The 23,779-nt window shown below is 55.0% G+C and overlaps 2 protein-coding genes across 8 annotated transcripts in view; one reads left to right on the top strand and one right to left on the bottom strand.

The window, feature by feature from the left end:
* Positions 1 to 4,081, top strand: part of LOC122209703 (general transcription factor II-I repeat domain-containing protein 2B) — a 50,427-nt gene extending 46,346 nt beyond the window's left edge. For 4 of the 6 annotated variants that reach the window (XM_042921816.1, XM_042921817.1, XM_042921814.1 and 1 more), the window contains exon 16: positions 2,278 to 4,081. In XM_042921816.1, the coding sequence (XP_042777750.1) occupies positions 2,278 to 3,881 (1,604 nt within the window). In that variant the 3' untranslated portion in view covers positions 3,882 to 4,081. Of the gene's footprint in view, positions 1 to 823; positions 1,207 to 2,277 lie in introns of those variants that run through there. The other 2 variants (XR_006197719.1, XM_042921818.1) reach the window with 2 other exon arrangements.
* A 4,210-nt stretch (positions 4,082 to 8,291) lies between these two features.
* On the bottom strand, positions 8,292 to 23,779 carry NCF1 (neutrophil cytosolic factor 1). 2 transcript variants are annotated; one of them, XM_042922028.1, is made up of 11 exons: positions 23,667 to 23,779; positions 18,095 to 18,175; positions 14,940 to 15,009; positions 14,677 to 14,842; positions 13,397 to 13,455; positions 12,584 to 12,706; positions 12,058 to 12,165; positions 11,113 to 11,230; positions 9,549 to 9,656; positions 8,858 to 8,991; positions 8,292 to 8,574 (listed from the first exon to the last, which is right to left on the bottom strand). In XM_042922028.1, exons 1-11 carry the CDS (start codon positions 23,736 to 23,738, stop codon positions 8,450 to 8,452), a joined length of 1,164 nt encoding a protein of 387 aa, XP_042777962.1. In that variant the 5' UTR covers positions 23,739 to 23,779; the 3' UTR covers positions 8,292 to 8,449. The 2 variants fall into 2 exon arrangements, with proteins under 2 accessions (XP_042777962.1, XP_042777961.1); XM_042922027.1 differs by having other exon boundaries at positions 14,940 to 15,015; positions 23,667 to 23,777.

Genomic DNA, 23,779 nt, shown 5'->3' with positions numbered 1-23,779 from the left:
CTGGAGCCTTGAGCCTTAGAGCAAAGCGTGGTGCTCTCTAGATGCAGTTTCTTTTTTCCCCGCTGGCGATCAGGTCCTTTAATTCTGCTGCTCAGCCAGGCATTTCTTCTCCCGCGATGGTTTGGTGCGGCTCACTGGTGCGCCCTCATCCGGGAGCCCTCCAGGGGCTGGTAGGTTGATGCTGAACTAGCCCATCCTAGCCGGTAAATAGGGCCTGCCTGGCCACCACAGCTCCACCCGCCCCGTGATCCCCCACCCAGATCTCCCCACAGTGCAGACCCGAAAGGGGTACCGCCTGGCACAGACAGGGGCTCCCAGGGCCCCCTCAATCTGTTCTGACAGAGCAATGCCCCAGCCACCGTGCGTGGCAGATATCTCCCCTGGAGTCCTTGCACGCAAGTTAACACCCTGGAGGGTGAGTAAAGCAGGTGGAGAGCTGTTCGCAAGAGTGCGAGTCACGAGGGAACCTCCTCGTTTACAGTTTGAAAACAACGAAAACACTCTTGACAAACGCCCGACTGTTATTCCTAAACTCACCTTGTTGCCAAATGAATTTTTTTTTTTTTTTTGGTACGTTTTTGGTAGCTTTACTGGGGCATGGTTTACGTGCCGTAAAACTCGCTTGTGTGCAGTGTGCACACGTCAGTGATTTTTGGTAAATTTACAGAGTTGTGCAACCGTCACCACAATCTAACATTAGGACATTCCTGTCACCCCCAAAACATTCCTTCTACCCATGTCCCGTCATTTCCCGTTCCCGCCCCCAGCCCCAGGCAACCACCGAATTGACTTTCTTTCTGTCTCTGCCTTCATTTTCTTAAAGTGAATTTTTAGGCCTGTGTTTTCTCCCAAGTAGAGCTCACCTGCATCGTGGCCAGATTTCTTTAAATTTCAAACAAGTAAGTTCTGTGCGGTCCCGTGGCTATCTATGACCATGGTCTTTTGTGACTCACAGCAGGTAAATCACGCGCCTTCTGTGGCCATCCATGTCTCTGTTATTTCAAAGTTCTCTGGAGACCCAAATGAAAAAATATGCATTAAAATGCAAACATACTGCCACATCATTCTTGCTTAAACCAGATGTGGCAAACATAGGTCCTTGTTGAACTTTACAAAAGATGCCTTTCTTTTGGCTCATGTACCTTTTTTTTAACTTTTTTTTAAAGTTTATTTATTTATGAGAGACAGACAGAGAGACAGAGTGTGAGGGGGGAGGGGCAGAGAGAGAGGGAGACACAGAATCCGAAGCAGGCTCCAGGCTCTGAGCTGTCAGCATAGAGCCCAACTTGGGGCTTGAACCCATGAACCATGAGATCATGACCTGAGCCGAGGTCAGATGCTTACTGTGTAAGCCACCCAGGCGCCCCTGGCTCATGGACCTTTTAAAAATGGGAACATGCGGCCAACATTGAAAAGCCAGGGACTTTTGCAGAAAAAAAAAAAAAGAAAAGGAAAAAGAAAGCCACAGACTTTTTCATGAAAGTCTATTTCTGGGGGTGGGGGGCACCTGGCTGGCTCAGTGGATGGAGCACGTGACTTACTCTTGGGGTCGTGAGTTCGAGCCTCACCTGTGGTGTAGTTTACTTAGAAATTAAAAAAAAAAAAAGTCAATTTCCAAAGTTTCATTTTTTTTTTTTTAACGTTTATTCATTTTTGAGAGACAGAGACAGAGCATGAGTGGGGAAGGGGCAGAGAGAGGGAGACACAGAACCCAAGGCAGGCTCCAGGCTCCGAGCCATCAGCACAGAGCCCGACGCGGGGCTCGAACTCACAAACTGCAAGATCATAACCTGAGCCGAAGTTGGTCACTCGACTGAGCCACCCAGGCGCCCCGTTTTTTTTTTTTAATTTTTTTTAATGTTTATTTATTTTTGAGACAGAGAGCATGAACGGGGGAGGGTCAGAGAGAGAGGGAGACACAGAATCCGAAGCAGGCTCCGGGCTCTGAGCAGTCAGTACAGAGCCCAACGCGGGGCTCGAGCTCACGGACCGTGAGATCATGACCTGAGCCAAAGTCGGAAGCTCAACCGACTGAGCCACCCAGGAGCCCCTCCAAGGTTTCTTTAGAAATCTGAAGATCTGGCCACCGTGGGCCCACGTTCTCTCCAGCGGCAATTCGCTGGAGCGGAGGGTCTGGCCGTCCCTCTCCGCAGGGGTGGGTTAACCATGCCCATCCCCCAGCCACTTTACCCCTGACATTTATCATCATGCTTTTGCAATCATTTTTCGTAAAGAGAAAAAGTGAACTATTTCTTGTCTCCGTGTCTCTATCAAAAGTGGGAAAGAGAAAGATAGACCAGGAGGGCCGCGTATTTCAAGAAAAGTGGGAGAGAGCATATTTCTTCGTGGAAGTGCAGAACATTCCTACGTGTTTAATATGCAAACAGAGCATGTCGGTGTCCAAAGAATACAACCTCCGACGTCACTATCAGACGAACCACAGTAAGCACTACGACCAGTACACGGAGAAGCTGCGTGATGAGAAGCTCCACGAGCTGAAGAAAGGACTCAGGAAGTACCTCCTGGGGTCCTCAGAAATCGCGGGTCCCGAGCAGAAACAGGTGTTTGCGAACGCGAGTCCCGACGAAAACGCTGCCGCGCAGCCCGTAGAAGACGTGGCTGGGAAATTATGGGAGAAGTTACGTGAAAAAATCAAGTCGTTTGTGGCTTATTCCATTGCAATCGACGAGATCACGGACATAAACAACACCACCCAGCTGGCCATATTCATCCGTGGCGTGGACGAGAATTTCGACGCGTCGGAGGAGCTTTTGGATACGGTGCCCATGACGGGTACAAAATCCGGCCACGAGATGTTTCTGCGGGTCGAGAGAAGTCTTAAGAAGTTTCACATCGACTGGTCAAAACTGGTAAGCGTGGCCTCGACCGGCACCCCCGCGATGGTAGACGTGAACGACGGACTGGTCACGAAACTCAAGTCCAAGGTGGCAACGGTTTGCAAGGACTCGGATCTGAAGTCTGTGTGCTGCATCATCCACCCGGAGTCCCTCTGTGCGCAAAAGCTGAAGATGGACCACGTGATGAGCGTGGTGGTGAGCTCCGTGCACTGGATCTGCTCCCGTGGCCTGAACCACAGCGAGTTCACGACTCTGCTGTACGAACTGGAGAGCCAGTACGGCAGCCTGCTGTATTACACCGAGATTAAGTGGCTCAGCCGCGGGCTGGTGCTCAAGAGGTTCTTCGAGTCGCTGGAGGAAATCGATCACTTCATGTCATCCAGAGGGAAGCCCCTACCTCAGCTGAGCTCTCAGGACTGGATCCGAGACTTGGCCTTCTTGGTCGATATGACAACGCATCTGAACACCCTGAACATGTCCCTGCAAGGGCACTCGCAGGTCGTGACGCAGATGTACGACCTGATCCGGGCGTTCCTCGCCAAACTGTGCCTTTGGGAAACTCACCTGGCGAGGAACAACCTGGCCCACTTCCCCACGCTGAAGTCGGTTTCCAGAAACGAGAGCGACGGCCTGAACTACATTCCCAAGATCGTGGAGCTAGAGACTGAATTCCAGAAGAGGTTGTCCGACTTCAAACTCTACGAAAGCGAACTGGCCCTGTTCAGCTCCCCTTTCTCGGTGAAGATCGAGAGCGTGCACGAAGCGCTCCAGATGGAGGTCATTGACCTGCAGTGCAACACGGTGCTCAAGACGAAATACGACAAGGTCGGGGTCCCGGAGTTCTGCAAGTACCTGTGGAGCACCTACCCCAAGTACAGGGTCCACTGCGCCAAGATTCTGTCCATGTTCGGGAGCACCTACATTTGCGAACAGCTCTTTTCCATCATGAAACTGAGCAAAACCAAATACTGCTCCCAGCCGAGGGGCCCGCAGTGGGATTCCGTGCTCCACATCGCGACGTGACTTTGAACGCGTCCCCGGCCGCGCGAGCCTGCCATCCCCTCAGCCCAGGGGATCGTGAGGTGAGAACGGAGTTATGAAAGGTCGCCGTTTCCTGTTTCTTCCCCACTTTGACTCGGAAATGGAACTTGCCGTATCCCTGTTTGTATGACATTTTATGCTTCACCCATAGTCCAGTAAAAAATCAATACTGTTTTCTTGTATTTCTCTGGCGGTCCCCTTTTCTTAACGCCTGGCGGGTTTCACTCGTTCACCAACGCGCCCGACCCCCGCCGGCGTTGAGGCTGGCACGCCGAAGGTTAAATCAGTCAACAGAGAAACAGAGAGAGAGGTGTAGATCATGGACACACACATGTGTCTCCCCGCTTGTTACACGGCGCCCCATGTGCTCTAACGGGTTTGCGAGCTTGGGGACAGTCCGCTGGAGACACATTCACATACTCCTGTATGACCTGTCCCTGCCTCCACGCCAACCCACAAAGGTAGGACTTACCACTGGAAAACCCCAGAAAACAAATAACACGGGCTTTCGAAGGCTAAGTTACTGGTCAAGCCTAGGCTTGAAAGTTGTCTTTTTTTTCCGGTAAACTTATTTGGAGGGGCACCTGGCTGGCTCAGTCATGAGAGCACCTGACTCTTGATCTCCAGGTGGTAAGTTCGAGCCTCGCGTTGGGTGTGAAGATGGCTTTAAAAATAAATACACTTTATTTTAAAATGATTTCTTTTTTAAAAAAATGTTTTTATTTTGGGGGCGCCTGGGTGGCTCAGTCGGTTGAGTGTCTGACTTCGGCTCAGGTCACGATCTTGCAGTTTGTGAGTTAGAGCCCCGAGTCGGGCTCTGTGCTGACAGCTCAGAGCCTGGAGCCTGCTTTGGATTCTGTGTCTCCCTCTCTCTCTGCCCTTCCCCTGCTAGTGCTCTCTCTCCTTTAAAAAAATAAAAACATTTAAAAAATTTTTTATGTTTATTTTTGATAAATAGAGACAGAGCGCAAGAGGGGGAGGGGCAGAGAGAGAAGGAGACACAGAATCCGAAGCAGGCTCCGGGCTCCGAGCTGTCAGCCCAGAGCCCGACGCGGGGCTCGAACTCCTGAGCCAGGAGATCGTGACCTGAGCCAAAGTCGGACGCTTAAACGACTGAGCCACCCAGGCGCCCCCTATTTTGAAATAATTTCAAATATGTAAAGACGTTGCAGAAATGAGACTGGTACGAAGAATACTTACGTGTCCTCTTGCCAGATTCTCACCTTGTTGAACTTTTACCCCTTTGCTTTATCACTTGTTCACCTGGTTTCTTTCATGTGCGTGTGCGTGTGTGTGTGTACACAGCATTGCCTGCAAGTGTGCACGCCTGAGTGGTGTACATACACCGTCTACCCCTGACTACTTGTGGGAACCTCTTCCAAGAATGGGGATATTCGCTCACACAGCCACGAGTTAGTCACCAGCTGCAGAAAATCGAACATCGATGCGGTGCTTTGATCTCGCTCACCGTGGGTGCTCCAGTTCCCTCCCACTTAAGCCAGGAGCGTCCTGATGACCTTTCCTTCACAGCACCTTCCCCGGAGGGGTGGCCTCTGAATGCGTGTGTGCGCACTCGCGCACGCCCTGTGCTTAATCCCTGTTGGCGCTGGAATTAGTGACCCAAAATTGTGACTACTTTCCGGATTGGAGGAATTAATCTGACCAGGGAACGGTGTCCTGCACAAGGCACCCGGCCCCAGCTGAGGCCTGAACCCATGGCTTCAAACGCAGGGAAAATGACCCCAGCCCGGCAGTTTCTGTCCTTCACGGGGCTGACCGCAGGCACAGCTGGGTCCGGCTGGCTCAGAGGCTCCCTTCCGGGGAGGGGGCGGGGCGGTGGGCTGGTTTACAAGGGGGTCGGAGGGGACCCGCCCCTGGTGTACCTGTGACGTTAACACCAGGAGGTGTCGCCCCGTGGACCCCCGCAGGCAAAGATCGGCCCCCTCGTTTTACAGACCGGCAGTTAGGGCTCAGAGTGATGAACCGGCCTGCCGAGGCAGCACAGCAGAGAAGTCGTCAGGACTCACACCAGGTCTGTGTGACTCCAAAGTCCATGCCGTTCCGTGACAGGTGGCTGTCCTGTGCGGCTTCCTGGCAGTTAGCCAGGTGATGCCGGGGGAGGGGCTAGCAGGGTTCAGCCTGGGCTGCCTTCTGTGACTGGACCATCCGCGGGCTCTTCTGTGTTGAGTCAACCCTTCTGGCTCCAGCTTCCTTTTTTTTTTTCTTTTTAAATTTTTTCTTAAGTTTGCTTATTTTGAGAACGAGAGCGTGCACAAGTTGGGGAGGGCAGAGAGGAAGAGCTCTGCACTGTCAGCACAGAGCCCGACCCGGGGCTCAAACCCACGAACCGTGAGATCATGACCTGAGCTGAAACCAAGAGTCAGACACTTAACCAACTGAGCCACCCAGGTGTCCCCCCCCCCCCCCCCGCCAGCTTCCTTCTTTACCCTACATGTGTGTTGGGACCACAGTGGCCCAGCACTGCCATTCATGTGACTGATGTGACTGAGCCAAGCCTGGGAGAATTGACTGAATGAGCAGGTGGTATTCTGGGGTCGTGGTGATGGGGTGTCTGCAAATGAGAGCACTTAGGAGCGGGGTGGTCCGGCCCAGCCCGGGAGCTGGGAACTGGATTTGATGACCTCCATCAATTCCAAGGGCAAAACCCTACTGCACCTGTCCCAAGCCCTGTCTTCTCATCCCAGGGTAGACACAGGACACTAGTCACTCCTCCAGCACAGCCCTGGGGCAGGTGGCTCAGAGCTCTGGAAGCAAGCAAGGCCCCATGTCACCCCCCCCCCTCCTCTGAGCACCCATTGGCCCCAGCACCACCACTAGGACTGAGCCACAGGTCAGGAGCGCTGGGGGGTCAGGACAATGTAATGGATCCGGTAGGGCTTTGGAATCAGAAAGAAAAGCCTGGCTCACCTCCCAGCTCTGCCACTTGCTGTGTTACCCTGAACAATTGCCTACAATTTTCTGAGGCTTGGTTTCCTTGTCCATAAAGTACCTACCTGACAGGTCGCTCTCAGAACCAGAAACCATGTAAGGAGCCCGGCTTTATGCCTGGCCTCAAGAAAACTGACCGCATAGGGCACTTGGGCGGCTCAGTCCGTTAAGCATCTGACTCTCAGTTTCGGCTCAGGTCACGATCTCATCGTTTTGTGGGTTCGAGCCCCACACTGGGCTCTGTGCTGACAGTGCGAAGCCTGCTGGAGATTCTCTCTCCCTCTCTCTCTGCCCCTCCCCGACTCACGCCCTGGCTCTCTCTCAAAATAAGTAAAATTAAAAAAAAAAAAAAAAAATACTGGCGGCACACACACCATGCCCCTAACTCAGACCCAGACACCTACACCCGCCCAGTGCTCTCTGTTGGCTCCACGGGGGACAGCAGAGGCCCCCGGACATGCCCCCCTGACCTCAGGCCCACACACCACCGGGGCCTACACATCAGCACATGACAGTGGGGCATCATGAGGCCACCTCCAAGGGGACCAGAAATACAGAAAAACATGGGGGAAAACATTTGATCAGGACTTTAGCTAGGAGACATTGAAACCACAAATTATGAAGTATTATGAAAATATTTTATCTTACACAGTTTTTTTTTAAGTTCTAATTGCAACTGAACAAGCAAAGGGCTTGGGGTTGTTGGTGGTTAATTCTCCCACAGCTTTGTAAGATAGTCCTTGACGGGCTGGACTTTTCCAACAAAGCGGGTCTGCAAAAAGCAGTAGAGCACAGGGCTCAGTGATTTTCTCAAGGCCTTTTGGGGGTCAGATTATCCTCTTGAGAAGCATCGGTCTGCCGATTTTCCCCGACCTCTAAGGGGCCAGCCTTGGCCACCCTCAGGTGCCTCCTTCCACGAGCAGGAACAGCTCTCCCTGCTACCCCATGGCCTTCCCCACAAGCTGCATCTGTTCCCAGATTGCAGCCCCAGGTTGCACCCTAGTGTCTTTGCATTTTGCAAAAGATCGACCAGCAAAGACTTTGAGGCCGTGGGCTGGCAGCAATGCTGGGGTAGGCCGTGAGGATCTGTTCATCACTGAACAATTGCTTTCTGGAACAACCTCCAAACCGGGCAGCGTCTCTGAATAATCAGAGGCGCTTCCTACCTGTACCTCAATTACAATTTCTCTTTGTCACCTAAGGTGCAAACACCGCGCCCTGTGGCACCCTTCTTCAGTGGGACCAAAATTTCCGCAGGCAGTGTCTATCCAGACAAACGGCCAGCGGGCGGACCGCGGGTTCCTCTTGCACCCGACCCTGTGCAGTTCTTGCAACTCCCCCCACCCCAAATTCTGGCCCCAGCAGAGCTCACAGCCCTCAGTCCTAATTCTAGAAACACGGCGTGCCCAACCCAGTCCGGCCCGCTTCTCTACAGAACCTCAGTCCACTCCAGGCAACATTTATTGACAGCGGTTAACAGGTGGGGCGGGGCCCGGGGCTGCCGGAAGCGTCCGGACCTCAGGATCTGTACAAGTGTATACTGGAAAGGGGCGGGACGGGGCGGAGGGGCCAGGGCGCCATCTAGGGGAGACGCAGCGGCCTCAGACTGCGGACGACAGCTTCCGCTTGGTGCTCTCGCTGCAGCGGTGCAGGATGAGGTCTGCGCTGGGCCGCGGGGGCACCGCGGGCTGTGGTTTTGCGCCTCCAGTCTGCGCCTGTTCCCTTGCTGCGGAAAGCCCAGACCCGTGAGCGGCCGGGCTCCGCCCTTCAGGCCCCGCTCCGCCCTTCAGGCCCCGCCCCGCCCTCCAGGCCCCGCCCCGCCCTCCAGGCCCCGCCCCGGGCACCGCCCACCACCAGGCAGCTGCAGACACTCACGCCGCCGGCTCCCAGCGCTCTGCGGCCCTGGCCGCGCCGGGCCCCGCCTCCAAGCCCCGCCCCGTCTTCCAGGCCCCGCCCCGGGCACGCCCCACCCCACCCCCGGCCGCGGCAGGCACTAAGTCCAGGGCTACCTGAGCGCTGCGGCTCGGGCCGCGCCTGGCGGCGGCGCTGCTGCAAAAAACGGACACTGTTGCGCCGATAGGTGTCCTGGCTGAGGCGCTTCCGCGACCGCTGGTGGATGCTGTGTGCGTTGCGGATGGACGACCTGGGCCCAGAGGGATGGGGACGTTGCTCAACTCCTGTGCGTCCTCCTCCCCCTCCCCCCCGTCCCTGCCTGCGGGGACTCGCACGACCGCTCCTGGAGTCCAACGACTGGCCGGGGGCAGTGGAAAGCGGGCCGGGACGCCACACGGCTGGGCGGGGCATGATTGCGGCTACCCAGCGCCGATGCGGACTCCAGTCGGGTCGCAGAGCCCAGGTCTATTTCCCACGCCCTTCGGCGGCCTTCAGCCCGTGTCCTCCCCAGGAAGACCTCTGCACTGCCGCCCCCCTCATGGGCGGTCCCCAAGGACTCTAGGCATCGACGCCTACGCCTTCACCTCCACCTCACACCCCTGCTTTCCCACCGCCCCCGTGCCAACCCCACGATGAAGGAGGGCACGTCCATCCTCGACCCAGTGAGGGTGCGGCCTCCCCAGCCTGTCCCTGCCTCCACCCCGGCCTCCCTCCCCAGCGCTGGCAATGCAGGGCCTGGACCGACCCGGGGACCCGTGGTACACCCCCCCCTCCTCGGTCCCGCCCAGTCCCGGGACGCTCGCTCACCTCCGGGGCGGCGCCCCTCGACTCTTGATCTGGCGTTGGGCCTGGGCTGCATCCTGCCCAGACTTCTGTAGGTACATGGATGGAAAGTAGCCTGTGATGTCGCCTTTCCTGCAACAGAGGCAGCCCTTGAACCCCAGGCAGTCACGGCAGGGAGTAGGGGCCTCAGACGTGGGGGGCTCAGGGATCCCTCTAAACAGTCAGGGTTAAGGCAGCTGGGAGGTTGCAGACACCCCGGTGCCCGCGGACACCAGACCCTGCCCCTCTGGGCCTCAGTTTCCTCATCTGTGCAACACAGGCCCCCACAGCTGTGATGGTGGTAGTGGGAGGAAGTCAGCAGGTCCACCTTGCCCCCCAGGGACATGTGTTTGCAATGAAGCATCTGCAACAGCCTGTTTGTCAGATTTTTCGTTTATGGTCACTGCTTTCTGTATCTAAGAAACTTTCTGCCCATCTCCAGGGCACCAGGTTCCCCTATGCTTTCTTTCCAAAAGGTTTCTGTGCTTGGCGAGACCCACGACCCATCCCGAATACATGTGAGTGCTGTTGGGGTAGGGGCCTAGACGCCTTCTCTCCATGTGGACGCCCAAATGTTCCAGGACCACTTGTTGAAAAGATGTTTCTTTCCATTCTCACCACTATAATTTGAGAGCGAGAAAAAAAAAAAAAACAAACACTTTGCATAATACAAACCTCACTCTGTAAAACTGATTCCTCTTGGCTGGTGGGAGAATCACAGGCAGATTCTCAGAGGTGCGTGGCGGAGGGGGGGAGGGGGGTTAAACTGAGTGATGGTCAGAAAGATTGAGAAACCCTGCCTCGAAACCTCCAGCCCAGGGCCATGCTGATGGTGGGTACTGTGGCCACAGGCTCACTGGGGCCCTGGACAGACTCAGGGCTCTGAAAAGGTGGGTATGGACCTGGGGAGCCCCAGTGGGCCCAAGAAAACAGCTAAGTCCTCAGGGTTCTCCTTTTCTCCAGGAGGAATGAACAGGTAAGAATCATTTGCAACAGGGGCACCTGGGTGGCTTGGTCAGCTGATCGTCGGACTCTTGATTTGGGCTCAGGTCATGATCTCATGGCTTGTGGGATCGAGCCCCCCAAGAGGCTCTGCACTGCCTAATTGGGATTCTCTCTCCTCTCTCTCTGCCCCTCCCCCACTTGCATGCGCGCATGCTCTCTCTCTCAAAACAAATAAACTTAAAAAAAGAATCAATTGCAGCAAAAGATTTAAAAGGAAAAGGGATGACAGGGCCTGCCTCTACCAGTTCGCAAATACAATAATGAACACAATTGTGTTGTTTATAGAAGGACTAATAGATGGCGAGGTGACCCCAAGTCTCAAAGGAAAAAAGGTCCCCACTCAGACAAGGACACTGAACCCCGAAAGACGGGCGGGGTGGGATTATCCCTGGTCTACCACCAAAATGGAGACTGAGTCCAGAGACAGGCAGTGGCTTACCCAGAGTCACGCACCCCAGTGGGCACGGACCCCAAACGGGCCCTGCCCCAGGCCAGGGCTGGCACTCAGGGTGGGCGCAGCGGGGAGGGAGGGGTGCTCTCCTACCTGACGACCCACCAGCCATCCAGCAGCTTGTGAATGACATCGATGGTTTCGCCCTCCTGCAGGGACACTTCGTCCTCCATCTGGGCAGTGTAGGCTTTGATGGTGACGTAGGGCTCACCTGGTCGTCCGCGGGAGCAGGGACGTGGTGTGCGGGTCCGTCCGCAACCCCCCCTCCCCGGCTTGCCTCCCTTCCTCTCCTCTCTGGGCCTGAGGCTTCCTGCAGCCCCCGCCCCCGCCACGCCCTCCCTCGTCCCCACCTGCTCCTTGTGGTCTCCCTCTGCAAACTGCTGCCCCCCACTGGTGAGGGGACGCCACTACACCCAGGGGCTCCCACCTCCCACCACCCACAGCAGGGGCCCAGGCGCCCGGATCCCAGGAGGGGCCCGGCAGGAGGTGCAAGGGTGGAGCGCCCATCCACCTGTCACCTGAGCCCCTTGACGCCCGCCAACTGCCCACATCCGGAGCTGCCTACCCAGTGTATAGACCTTTCCCCGCTTTTCCAGAGAAGCCACAAATCCACACACCGTTGTGAGATCTCTCCCTTTTAAAATACGGGCAACCAACTCGAACTCGTCTCAACCTCCGCCTGAGCCCCATCCGGCCCAGGGGCTTCCAGTCAGCGAGGATGCCCCCGCCTCCAGGCAGTACGCCTTCCGGACCCTCACCCGTCGCCGGCCCGGGCCCGGCTGGCCCCACCACCTGTCTCAGGCTGGCCGACCTCAGCGCTTCACCTCTACTCTACCTCCCGCGTCTCCGTCCTAACCAAGGGCACCACCTCCTCCCAGGGCCCTCCAACCGGACTATGGGGTGTCCACCCTGGCTGCCCCACTGCCCAGCCCACAATCCTATCCAAGCCCACAGCGGTCACTTCCAGCTTCTTGGAATCCCAGGGCCCCTCCAGTCCCTTCCCCTCACATCGTTATGGTCGTGGAGGGCAGGCGGTACCTTCATAGTTGGGCTCGGGGTCCTCTGCCTCATCAGGACTGTCCAGGGGCTCCAAGTAGGATGCGGGGACCCAACCTCGCTTTGTCTTCATTTGGCAGAACCACCAGCCTGTGCCAGGCGTGCGAGGCGGGAAGTCTAGGCGGGCCCGGCAGCCGCCCCCCTCCCCCAGGGTGGTAAGGACGCCCCGACATAGGCACAGAGACACCCAACACTAGGATTCAGAGATGTCACCTTCAGCACACGCCATGCCCAAGTGACACACAGCCACACACACAGGTCACAGGGTGAGAGCTCAGAATCTGCCTCACACACGTCGTGACCCGGCCACCCGGGGGGGGACATAAGCCCCGGAGGTGCACGGGTGCCCGCAGCCTCAGCTCGGGGACAGAGCGGGGAGGACAGTCAGGGCCCCCGAAGGAGCCACAGCCCGTCAGGTGGGGAGGAAGCCCCAGGTTGTCCGAGAGGCTTGTGGCCACGGCTGTGGGCACCAAGGGGAGGGAGGTCCCGGGAGGGCGGGGAGGCTGACCACTCTCGCTCTTCTCCACGACGTCCACCACGTCGCCCGTGGCCAGAGCCATCTGGGAGCCCGAGGTCTTCTCGAAGTCAGCGATGGCGCGGTACGTCTGCAGGATGATGGGGCCCGTGATGTCTGGGCAGAGGGAGGGCAGGGTAAGTGGACGCCGCGGGGCTGGGCTGCCTCCTCCCGGTGGTCCCCTGCGTCGGCCCCCGGGGCCCTGGTGTCCCCGCCCCACCCAGCTGCAAGCACACCAGAGGGGTATGCACCCTGCCAGCTGGAAAGCAGCAGGGACAAGCTAGTTAAGCCCCTGACTCTCGGTCTCGGCTCGGGCCATGGTCTCACAGTTCGTGGGGTCGAGCCCCAGGATGTGCTCTGCGCTGACGGCTCAGAGCCTGCTTGGGATTCCGTTTCACCCTCTCCCTGCCCCTTCCCTGCATGCACTCTCGCTCTTAAAATAAACTTTTCTTTAATGTTAAAAACAACAACAATGATCATGCAGTAAAGATCACACACAGTCATGCCCCTGTGTGAGCCATGAAGGCCACCTTGGCCCCCAGACCTGTTCACTCACTCAGCCACGACATCCCCGGGCTGTGGGCACCAGGGTCGTGCTGGGCAATGCAGCCACAGACATGAGCCCCCAAAGCTTCACGTCTAGTGACCCCCCCAAAGATCCCCACTCTTTAGTGCAGCCACCGAGACCCTTCAAGGCGGCTCTCCCCTACCCCCGGCTCCTTTCCCTGCATAGCCTGCGCTCGGGATCCCTGATCACGTTCCCAGACCCCACAGGGTGACCCACGCGTGACTGCCCATGTCTCTCACCCGTGACGCTGTTGTTCTTGCTGTCTTTGGGCACCAGGTAAGTCTCTGGCTTTTTCACCCTGCGGGAAAGAATAGTCCAGGTTAGACGGCTCAGAAGCCCCGGGCAGACCCACAGAACTCCCCAAGAGGAAAAGGAAGGTGGGATGGGGGAGGGCACTGTGGAGGAAAGGGCTAGAAAGGCCCCCCAGCCTCCGGCAGACCCAAAGAAGAGAATGCACTCGGGTCCAGGTAAGGATGCGCTCCGGGCTGGAAAAGCCTCTTGTCACCTCAGGGGTCAGCCCCCTCCTCCTGGGGCCTGGGGAGAGCCGCCAACGGGGAGTGGGCGTCCCCGCCCCCCAGGCCCGTGGGAGCTGCCCCGCCCGGGACCAGCGGTGCGTTCAGGGGTCGGTCCACACTGCTGGAGTCTGTCCACGGCGGCCTCACCCATATTCAGTGAGCAGAGAGGACGGAGAGAGGGGCCACCCCAGCAAGACGGCACATCCCCCTGAGAGCTCATGAGGCTTCTCGGATATTTCCATGCTGGGCCCTGAGTACAGGAGACCCCAGGAGCAGGACAGGCGGAGAAGGAGGTGACAAAGCGGAGGCGTGTCCCGCAATTAGCCGTGGCCACCAACCCCCCACCCTGCTGGGGCTCTGAACTTCCCAGTTGGTAACGCTGTCCACGGCATCCATTTCTGCATCTGGCCCTTACCACCCCGGTACAGACGGGAAAACTGCTCTCAGAAGGTTCGGCCAGGCTGAGGATCTAGGATCTCAGGGTCCCGGCCCAGGGAGCCCCGCCCCCCCGGCACCGGACTCCAGGGAAGAGACTTGGCAGGGCACCAAGTGGCTCAGTCGGTTGAGCGTCTGACTCGTTTTCAGCTCAGGTCACACTCTCGTGGTTTTGTGAGTTCGAGTCCCCGCCCCCCACCCCCGTCGGGCTCTGCACAGGTAGCGTGGAGCCTCCTTGGGATTCTCTCTCTCTCTCTCTCTCTCTCTCTCTGCCCCTTCCCCACTCGAGCTGTCTCTGTCTCTCTCAAAATAAATAAAGAAAACTTAAACAAAAAAAAGACAGAAGGACTTGGCAGGGATGCTGGGGGACGGAGGGGAGGGGTTACAGGTCACACAGGCCACAGCTGGAATCCCGCCTCCTCCTCTTTCAGGCTGTGTGACTTTGGGCAGGTCGCCTCCCCTCTCTGAGCTTTAGTTATCTGTAACACGGGGGAGGTCCTGTGCCCCCCTCCCCGGGCGGAGCTCACCACCCTCCCCCACTTCGGGGACAGAGTGACGGGGCCACTCACTGGTTGTCCGTGGGGAGCTTGAGGTCGTCGGGGCGAACCTTGAAGAAGTCGAGGAGGTGGGGACAGCGGGAAATCTTGACGGGCAGGCTCATGAGCGCACCGAAGTACTCGGTGAGGGTGCCCTGGCGACTCTCAGCGACCCGCTGCCCGTCGAACCACCGCGGGGCTGGCCAGGCCAGGGAGGGGCACCAGAGAACTAGTGAGCACCTTCTCGGGTCAAGGTCCCGTGGACGTGGGGGGAGGGCGGTGACCCTGCTCCTCACCTGGCAGGTGGGGGATGATCCTGTTCTCTGCGTTGATGTCCCCGGCCTCAATAGGAAACATTTCCTTTAACTGTTTCTAGACAGAAAACAAAAGGGGCAAGAAGGTCCTTTTTTTACAAAAATTTTCAAGAATGTTTTATTTATTTTCGAGAAAGAGAGAGAGAGAGACAGAGTGCGAGCAGGGGAGGGGCAGAGAGAGAGGGAGACACAGAATCTCAAGCAGGGTCCAGGCTCTGAGCTGTCAGCACGGAGCCCGACTCGGGGCTCAAACTCACGAACCATGGGGTCATGACGTGAGCCGAAGTCGGACGCTCAACGACTGAGCCACCCAGGCGCCCCCGAATGTCCTTTATTACAACACTATACAAGTACAGAATTGGAAGCAACCCCTCGAATCACTCGGAGTAGAAACTTCTGGAAGCGTCCTTGGTTCTCTCTTCCTCTCTCACTTCACCTCCTTGCCACCAGCAGGTCCTTTTGCTTCTCCTCCTGAAATCTACCCAGAATCTGACCCTTCTCGCCACTCACATGGCCACCACCTTGGTCTGAGTGCCACCGAGCCTGGGTTCTTACATACTCTCCCACCCTTGTCTGTCCTCAATCAACACCCTCTTAAAACGTAAACTGGATCATCCGTCCCTCCTCTGCTCAGAGCCCTCCCTGCCTCTCAGCTCACTCAGAATGGAAGCCAAGAGCCTCACATCAGTCTACCGGGCCCCTCGGACCTGTTCCCGCCTGCCTCGCTGACCTCCTCTGCCACCACCCTTCCCTCCCTTGTTCACTCTGTACCAGACGCCCCTAGATACTCCGGGCCCACTCCTGCCCCAGGGCCTTTGCACTTGCTCTTCCAGTGCCTCCCCATTTGCCAATGGCGCTTTCTCTTTTTCTTTCTCCTTCTTCAGGTCTCTGCTCAGATAGCTCCCCTGCAGCGAAACCTTCTCCTTGACGATTTCCCTTCCTAACCCTATCCTCCCCGTCCCCCCTCCCTGCCTTATTTTTCCCATAGTTGTAATAACTAACACACTACGCACAGTACTTACGTGTTGTCTGTGTCTTATTCTGACTCCTCTGCTAGAACCTAAGGTCCACAAGGGAAGGCAAGGACTTGGGTCTTTCTTATGCCCTTGTCACCTTTACAGCACCTCCCGCCCCCCAAGTAGAATGCCCCTGGAGCTTAGGAAGTGCTCAGTAAGTAGTTGCTGAATGGACGAATGAGCCCAGCAATCAGTAAGAGGGTCTAATCTTACGATGGAACAACCCAGCACACTTCAAAGAGGAGACGCGGAGCTGTGCATGGGCCAAGCAGGAGAGGGTCTCAAACACGTGACCCAGTGACGGTAGCGAGGCCAGCAGGCTGATGGCTTCTAGAAAGCCTGCAGAAAATGCGCGCTCCGCACTCCTGTACCTTGTTCTTGAACGTGTGTGTGCGCACTTAGCCGGGGCTGGAGCAGGGATGGCGTTATGGGACGAAGGATGCCTTCTACTTCTTTCGTAATGTTTTATTGCCTTTATCTTACAAAAGCCTTGCGGGGCGCCTTGGCTGGCTCAGTCGGCAGAGCGTGCAACTCTTGATCTCAGGATCATGAGATCTTGTGGGGCATAGAGCTTACATAAACACACACACACACACACACACACACACACACACACACACACACACAGAAAGCCTTGTAGCAAACAGCACAGAGACATTAACTGTGATCCTGAGTGCTGGCTGTGTGGGACTGCTTACACTACAGTCTTCTTCCCATTTCTCTGCATTTGGTTTTAAACCTCTCATGCAAGAAGTGCGGGAAAGTGCACGGCTACGAGACTCGCTACCCGGACCCTCCATCCACCTGACCCCGTCTCAGACCAGGACCCAGCAGCCACACTGTGCACACCACCACCACCCCATGACCACCCCCGGCCCCGCGGGGTTTTAGAGCCTATGGGATCCTCTCTTTGAATCTGGCTGACGGCGGGCACCCACAAAGCAAGAGAAGTCAGGGTTGCCTGCCCTCCTTCTCAACTCCCCGGGGACCTCATGGGGCCAGTGACCGGGAGTTAAAGAGCAAACTCCTGGGATGACAACCTGGTGGTGACACTAACCAGGCTGTCCCTTTAAGAACACCCCCAGGATCGGGCGCCTGGGTGGCTCAGTCGGTTGAGCGTCCGACTTCGGCTCAGGTCATGATCTCACGGTTCGTGGGTTCAAGCCCCGGGTCGGGCTCTGTGCTGACAGCTCGGAGCCTGGAGCCTGAATCGGATTCTGTGTCTCCCTCTCTCTCTGTCCCTCCCCCGCTCACACTCTGTCTCTCTCTCAAAAATAAACAAACATTAAAAAAATAAATAAAATTATATATGTATAAAGAATGCCACCAGGAGTTTATGCGGACGGCGTTTCTGTGTGGGAAAAGGAAACTACCCTGGAGATGGACGGAAAGGATGGCTGCACGACATTGTGAATGTGCCTCTTGCCACCGAAATTGTACGCTTGAAATGCTACATTTGTGTTCTGTGTACCACATCAAAACGGACTTTAAGGAAGGGAGCCTGGGTAGCACAGTGGGTTCAATGTCTGACTTTTTTTTTTTTTTTCAACTTTATTTTTTTATTTTTAGGCGGGGCGGGGGGAGGGAGGGGCAGAGAGAGAGAGGAAGAGAGAATCCCAAGCAGGCTCCATGCCGTCAGCACAGATGCCCAACACGGGGCTCAAACCCACGACCCATGAGGTCACGCACGACCTGAGCCAAAGTCAGGCACTTAACCAACTGAGCCACCCAGGCGCCCCGAGTGTCTGACTCTTGATCTCCATTCTTGATCTCCGTGTGATGGGGCAGAGCCTGCTTGGGATTCTGTCTCTCCTTCTTTCCGCCCCTCCCCCACTTATGCACACTCTCTCTCTCTCTCTCTCTCTCTCAAATAAATAAAAACTTGAAAAAAGTTTTTAAACAGACTTTAAGGCAAATGTTCTCTTAAGTTAAGAAATACATAACGCCCCCTTAACTGTGGGCGGGGGGTGATCGGGGTTCTTCAGTCCCTGGCCACAGCACCTGGGCTGCCCCCCCCCCCCCGTCCAAGGGCAGAGCTGGGAGTGGGGGTGGTGTCCCCTCCCGCCCCCGCCCCCCTCCCCCCTGTCCCCCCCCCCGCCCCGTGCACACCCGGGCACTCACGTGGAACTCGTAGATTTCCGGGAACCCCCGGTAGACCACCTTCTCGGACAGGTCCTGCCATTTCACCAGGAACATGTACACCTAGGGGGTGGCCGGGGCAGAGGACCTCATTCAGCTTCCTGGTGGAAGCCCAGGGGACTTGGGGGGGGGGGAAGAGCACTCTTTGGGGCGACCTAGGCCAAGAGAGGGCACCGGCTTCCTGGACCCCAGAGCTGCCGCCCTCCAGCTTTAGGATCAGGGCAAGATGTTCAGCCTCTCTCAAATTAACTCAAATCCCTCCTCCATGAATTGGAGACACAGGGAGGGCCCCCCTCCTGGGGCCGGTAGGAGAGCGACAGGTGGTGAGACAGAAGAGCCCGGGCTGGGACAACACAGCGTAAGGCTCCGTTTCTACCAAATGTCCAGAATGGACACATAGACACCGCAACGTAGATCCGAGGGTGCGGGGTGCTGGGCGGGCAACGCGGAATTTCTAATGGGTACAGGGGTGCTTTTGGGTGGTGACAAAAATCGAGTATTAATTGTACGAGGGCCGCACAAGTCTGTGAATAGTAAAAACCACTGGACTGTACCCTTTACCTATGAGGATCGTATCTCAGTGGAGCCGTTATTAGAAAGAAAACCAAAAAAACTTGGTAAGGAAAAACCAAAATACAGGCAGGACAATTCTACTCGGCCACAAAGAGGAACAAATTACTGACAGATGGCAGCCACACGGACGAATCTCAAAAGCGTTATGCTGAGTGAAAGCGGCCAGACACAAAAGGCCACACACAGGGCAGGACTCGGTATCTATGATGTTCCAGAGAAAAAGCATAACTAATTTAAGATGGAAAAAAATCAGAACAGTGGTTGCCTCTGGGGGAGGGTGGAGGAATGGGTGCGGAGCAGGAGAATCTGGGGTGATGGTAACAATCTATATCTTTTTCTTTAATTAAAAAAATGTTTTAATGTTTATTTATGTTTGAGAGAGAGAGAGCGAGAGAATGTGAGCAGGGGAGGGGCAGAGAATCCGAAGCAGGCTCCAGGCTCTGAGCTGTCAGCACAGAGCCCGACGCGGGGCTCAAACCCACGAACTGTGAGATCATGACCTGAGCCGAAGTCAGACGGCTAACGGACTGAGCCACCCAGGCGCCCCTGGTAACAATCTGTATCTTGGCGAGGATTTGGGTTACATAGGGACATGTACCTTCAAAACTCGGCAAATGTCTCTAAGTCTGGTGGATTTCATTTCACATAAATTTTACATCAAACGAGGAAAACACTAGGGGCGCCTGGCCGGCTCAGTCAGCAGAGCCTGTGACTCTTGATCTGGGGGTCGTGAGTTCAAGCCCCACGCTGGGCGTAGAGATGACTTCAATAAATGAATAAACTTCAAAAAAAATCCTTTAAAGAACTTTTTAAAAAGTGAAAGTAAAAAGACAAACAGTGTGATAGAAACATGAGCAAAAGGCATGAAAAGTTCACGGTTATACACCCACACATATATATGTAACCCTAAACATACAAAGAAGTGTCGACTTTACTTATAACAACATCAGGGCAGGGTCATTAGGTAATTGCCAGTTAGTGAGAACAATCGAAGTGGTTGTTTGAAGACACAATGGTGCAGTCACACAACGGACTCTTATATACATGTAAAAAAAAAATAGGACAGACTTAATGAACTAATTTGGAGGGAACTCTGTGATATTATAGGATCATGGGGAAAAGGCAGGTATAGCATATGTCATCATATAGCTTTGTTTATTGTCTGTGTAAAGAAGAAAAAATAAGAAAAAATGCATATATATTTTAAAGTTTTATTATTATTTTTTAATATTTCTTTTTTTTTTAAACGTTTATTTATTTTTGAGACAGAGAGAGACAGAGCATGAACAGGGGAGGGGCAGAGAGAGAGGGAGACCAGAATCTGAAACGGGCTCCAGGCTCTGAGCTGTCAGCACAGAGCCCGACGCGGGGCTCGAACTCACGGACCGTGAGATCATGACCTGAGCTGAAGTCAGACGCTCAACTGACTGAGCCACCCAGGTGCCCCTAAACTTTTATTTACTTAAGTAATCTCTATACCCCACGTGGGGTTCGAACTCACTACCCTGAGATTAAGAGTCTCATATTCCTCTGATGAACCAGCCAGGCACCCCAAGAAAATATTTATACATTTTTCTTCCTCCCTCCCTTCCTTCCTCTGTTTCTTCCTTTCTTTCTTTTTAAATATTTTATTTTTAAGTAATCTCTACACCCACATGGGGCCGGAATCCACGACCACGAGATCAAGAGTCGCTCAGTCCTCTGACTGAGCCAGCCAGGCATCTCCTTTTTTTTACAAAGAGAAATACAGGAAAGATAAATCAGAATGAGCCTTTGAACATATCTTTCTAGAAAGTTTGGTGATCGATTGCATCAAATATGTTAACATATGGCACATTTAAAAATAAAATTAAGAGGCGCCTGGGTGGCTCGGTCGGTAAGCGCCCAACTTAGGCTCAGGTCATGATCTCACCGTCCGTGAGTTCAAGCCCCGCATCGGGTTCTGTGCTGACAGCTCGGAGCCTGGACCCTGCTTCAGATTCTGTGTCTCCCTCTCCTCTCTGTCCCTCCCCCACTCATGCTCTGTCTCTCTCTCCCTCTCTCAAAAATAAACATTTTTAAAAAATAAAAAAATTAGATCAACAATGATTAAAAAATTTGTTAATGTTTATATATTTTTGAGAGAGAGAGAGAAAGAGAGAGAGCAAGGCGGGGAGGGACAGAGAGGAAGAGAAAATCCCACGTAGGCCCTGAGCTGTCAGCACAGAGCCCGAAATGGGGCTGGAATCCACGGAACTGTGAGATCATGACCTGAGCTGAAATCAAGAGTCAGATGTTTAACCGACTGAGTCACCCGGACACCCCAGGATTTTGTTTTTAACTTCAAATTGGAAACAAAAACAAATGAACTTCACTATCTGTCAAATGGGTAACAACTGTATTAAAGAGAAACTGGAAAAGAAAAATTCCAAGTAACTTTTAGTTACAGTATTTTACTACCCTCGGTCCAAAAGGAGAAGAAAAAATTGCAAAGAAAGCTTAAAATGTGACTTAATGAATTTGCAGGTTGATTGTTAATAATGGTGCAGGAGCTGTCATTCTGGTCAAACAAGCCCATGTGGATTGCAGCAGCGAGCAAAGGACTAAATATAATTTTGTTGGGAGCCTGGGTTCTCGTGGAGAAAGGAAGGGTCTACGAATATAAAGCGATACAAGGCAAGAATGAGATGAAATGGCCTTCCGCACCCCCGCCCCTCATTGGTCCATTGAAAGGACAACAGGCAATGACACCCCAGAGGCAACAAACACACTCAGCTTCCAGATCTAGGGTTTCTAACATCACTCCCCATTGCAAAGAAACAGGGGTCCTTAGTGAAAATGGCTGAGTCCAGGGGTCCGGCTGGAGGGCACCAGACTCTGGAACATCTCGTACCAGAAGTAAGAGTGTGCTCTTGGGGCGCCCGGGTGGCTCAGTCGGTCGAGAGTCCGACTTCCGCTCAGGTCAGGATCTCTCGGTTCGTGAGTTCGAGCCCCGCATTGGGGTTGCTGCTGTCAGTGCTTCGGTTCCTCTGTCCCCCTCTCTTTCTCTCCCTCCCCCGCTTGCGTGGGACGATGTGAGCATAAAGTAAGTTATGGTTCCCACTGAATAAAAGAGAAATCCATGCATCCGTATTGGCATAAGCAAATAGTAAGGAAGAGGGGAATAACTTTATGGTAAAACGCTGACTAATAAACGCAGAGGGAATTATAGAGTTGAAAACTCACTATTTGGCAATCGTTATAGGAATTTGACTCGGGCAAGCGTCATCCGCGTACTATACGACCAATGGGATATTCATATTGTTTCACAGAATCTCCCCGCACAAAGGGAGAAATAGTAACCTTACTTACACTAGAGACACTTGGTGATCAAAATTAGCCATCACCATCAGAAGAAAAAGCAAAATCGCCTGCCTCTGATAGGATCAACGAGGAGAACACAGGGTCACTTCCGGGGTGTTCCTGCCACGGACGCATAGCCTGAATCTGAGGAAGAAGGAGTAGCCAAGTCCTTCCGTAGAAGGGATGTCCCACAAAATGACAGGTCCCAGCTCTACAGAATGTCAACGTTGGGAAGGACCGAGAAAGGTGGATTAAGACTGACCCGGATTAAAGGAGTCTGAAGGGTCACAGGCAGGTGAAACGCAGCAGGTGGTCCCGGATGGGATCCTGGACCGGATCATTTTTACTACAGAGGACAAGCAGGGGAACTGGTAAAATCTGAATGAAGCGGGTGGACTGAATAATGGTGTTTCATCTACGGTACTTTGCCGATGTTGACACATTTGCAGAGAATGTTGTTGATTTTAAGAAATACACAGTAGTATTTAGGAGGGGGCGCCTGGGTGGCTCCGTAGGAAGAGCGGCAGACTCTTGATCTCAGGGTCATGAGTTCAAGCCCCACACTGGGCATGCTGCCTACATAAAAAGGGGCGGGCCCCGAGTGTCTCCGAGGGCTGAGTGTCTGACTCTTGACTTCAGCTCAGGTCAGGATCCCAGGGTTGTGGGTGGGATAGAGCCCTGCTTCGGGCTCCCTCGTGGAGCCTGCTGGAGATTCCCTCCCTCCCTCCATCTCTCTCTCTCTCTCTCTCTCTCTCTCTCTCTCTCTCTGTCTCTCCTTCTGCCCCTCTCCCCAGCTCGTGCTCTCTGTCTCTAATAAATAAATAATAATAATAATAATAAAAGAGAAAGGAACAAACAAGCAAACACAATGTCTCCAATTTCCTCTGGGATGGTTCAGAAAAGTTCTGTTCAGAGAGAGAGGGAGAGAGAGAGAAGGGGAAGGAGGGGGATGGGGGATGGAGAGGAGAGAGGGAGCACAGAGGTGGGTGGAGGAAATGTGGAGGAATTGGTGCTTTGGGGACAGCCTTTCTGTAAGTTTGAAATTATTTCAAAATTAAAAGTGAGGACAGGAAAGGATACATTTGTGTCCTGCAAATACCAGACAAAGCAGAGCCCCTCCCCGGCCTTCCTGTCCTCCGGCCTTGGGGACCCACAGCGGGTGGACATGTCTGGGCAGATAATTCCCAGCCCCGAGGGCAGGGGGTCGGGGGGCCTTTTTGGGCCCCTTGGTGGTGTCACCCTACTAGAAGGGATTCCCCCTGTAATGTCGCTGACTCCACGGCGGGCCAGGGGGGAAAGAGGGGCGCCGCCAGCACACCGTCCAGGAGGAGCACTCCGTGAGAGCTGGGGTGGTCAGGGAGGGCTGCCCGGAGGAGCGCGCTGGGGGCGAACAGGGCGCCACAGGGAACTCCTGGCCGGGGCGGGCAGGCCAGGAGGGAGGTGGGCTGGCGGGGGGGGCCAGGGGCCAGGCTGGCTGTCCTCCCACCGAGGGCCGGGGGCGGGGTGGGGGGAGGGGCAGGGCGTGCATCCGTTTAAGGGACGCACCTCGGCCGGCCGCGCGGGGACTGCACCGTCGGGCACCTGCGCGGCCCCGACAGGCTCGTCCCCGCGCGGCCGCAGGGTCCCCCCCAGTCCCCCCTCAGGGCGCTCGGCTACTCACGTAGTGCTGGCTGGGGACGAAGCGCTTCTCGAAGCCCAGGAGGGCGATGTGGCGGATGAAGGTGTCCCCCATGGCTGGGCTGCGGGGCGCTCCCCGGCTGGCGGGCCTTAAAT

This window comes from Panthera leo, chromosome E3, assembly GCF_018350215.1.
Source record: "Panthera leo isolate Ple1 chromosome E3, P.leo_Ple1_pat1.1, whole genome shotgun sequence".
Classification (NCBI taxonomy): Eukaryota; Metazoa; Chordata; class Mammalia; order Carnivora; family Felidae; genus Panthera; species Panthera leo.
Note: the sequence above shows the minus strand (reverse complement) of the source record. Positions and strands in the feature narration are given on the sequence as shown.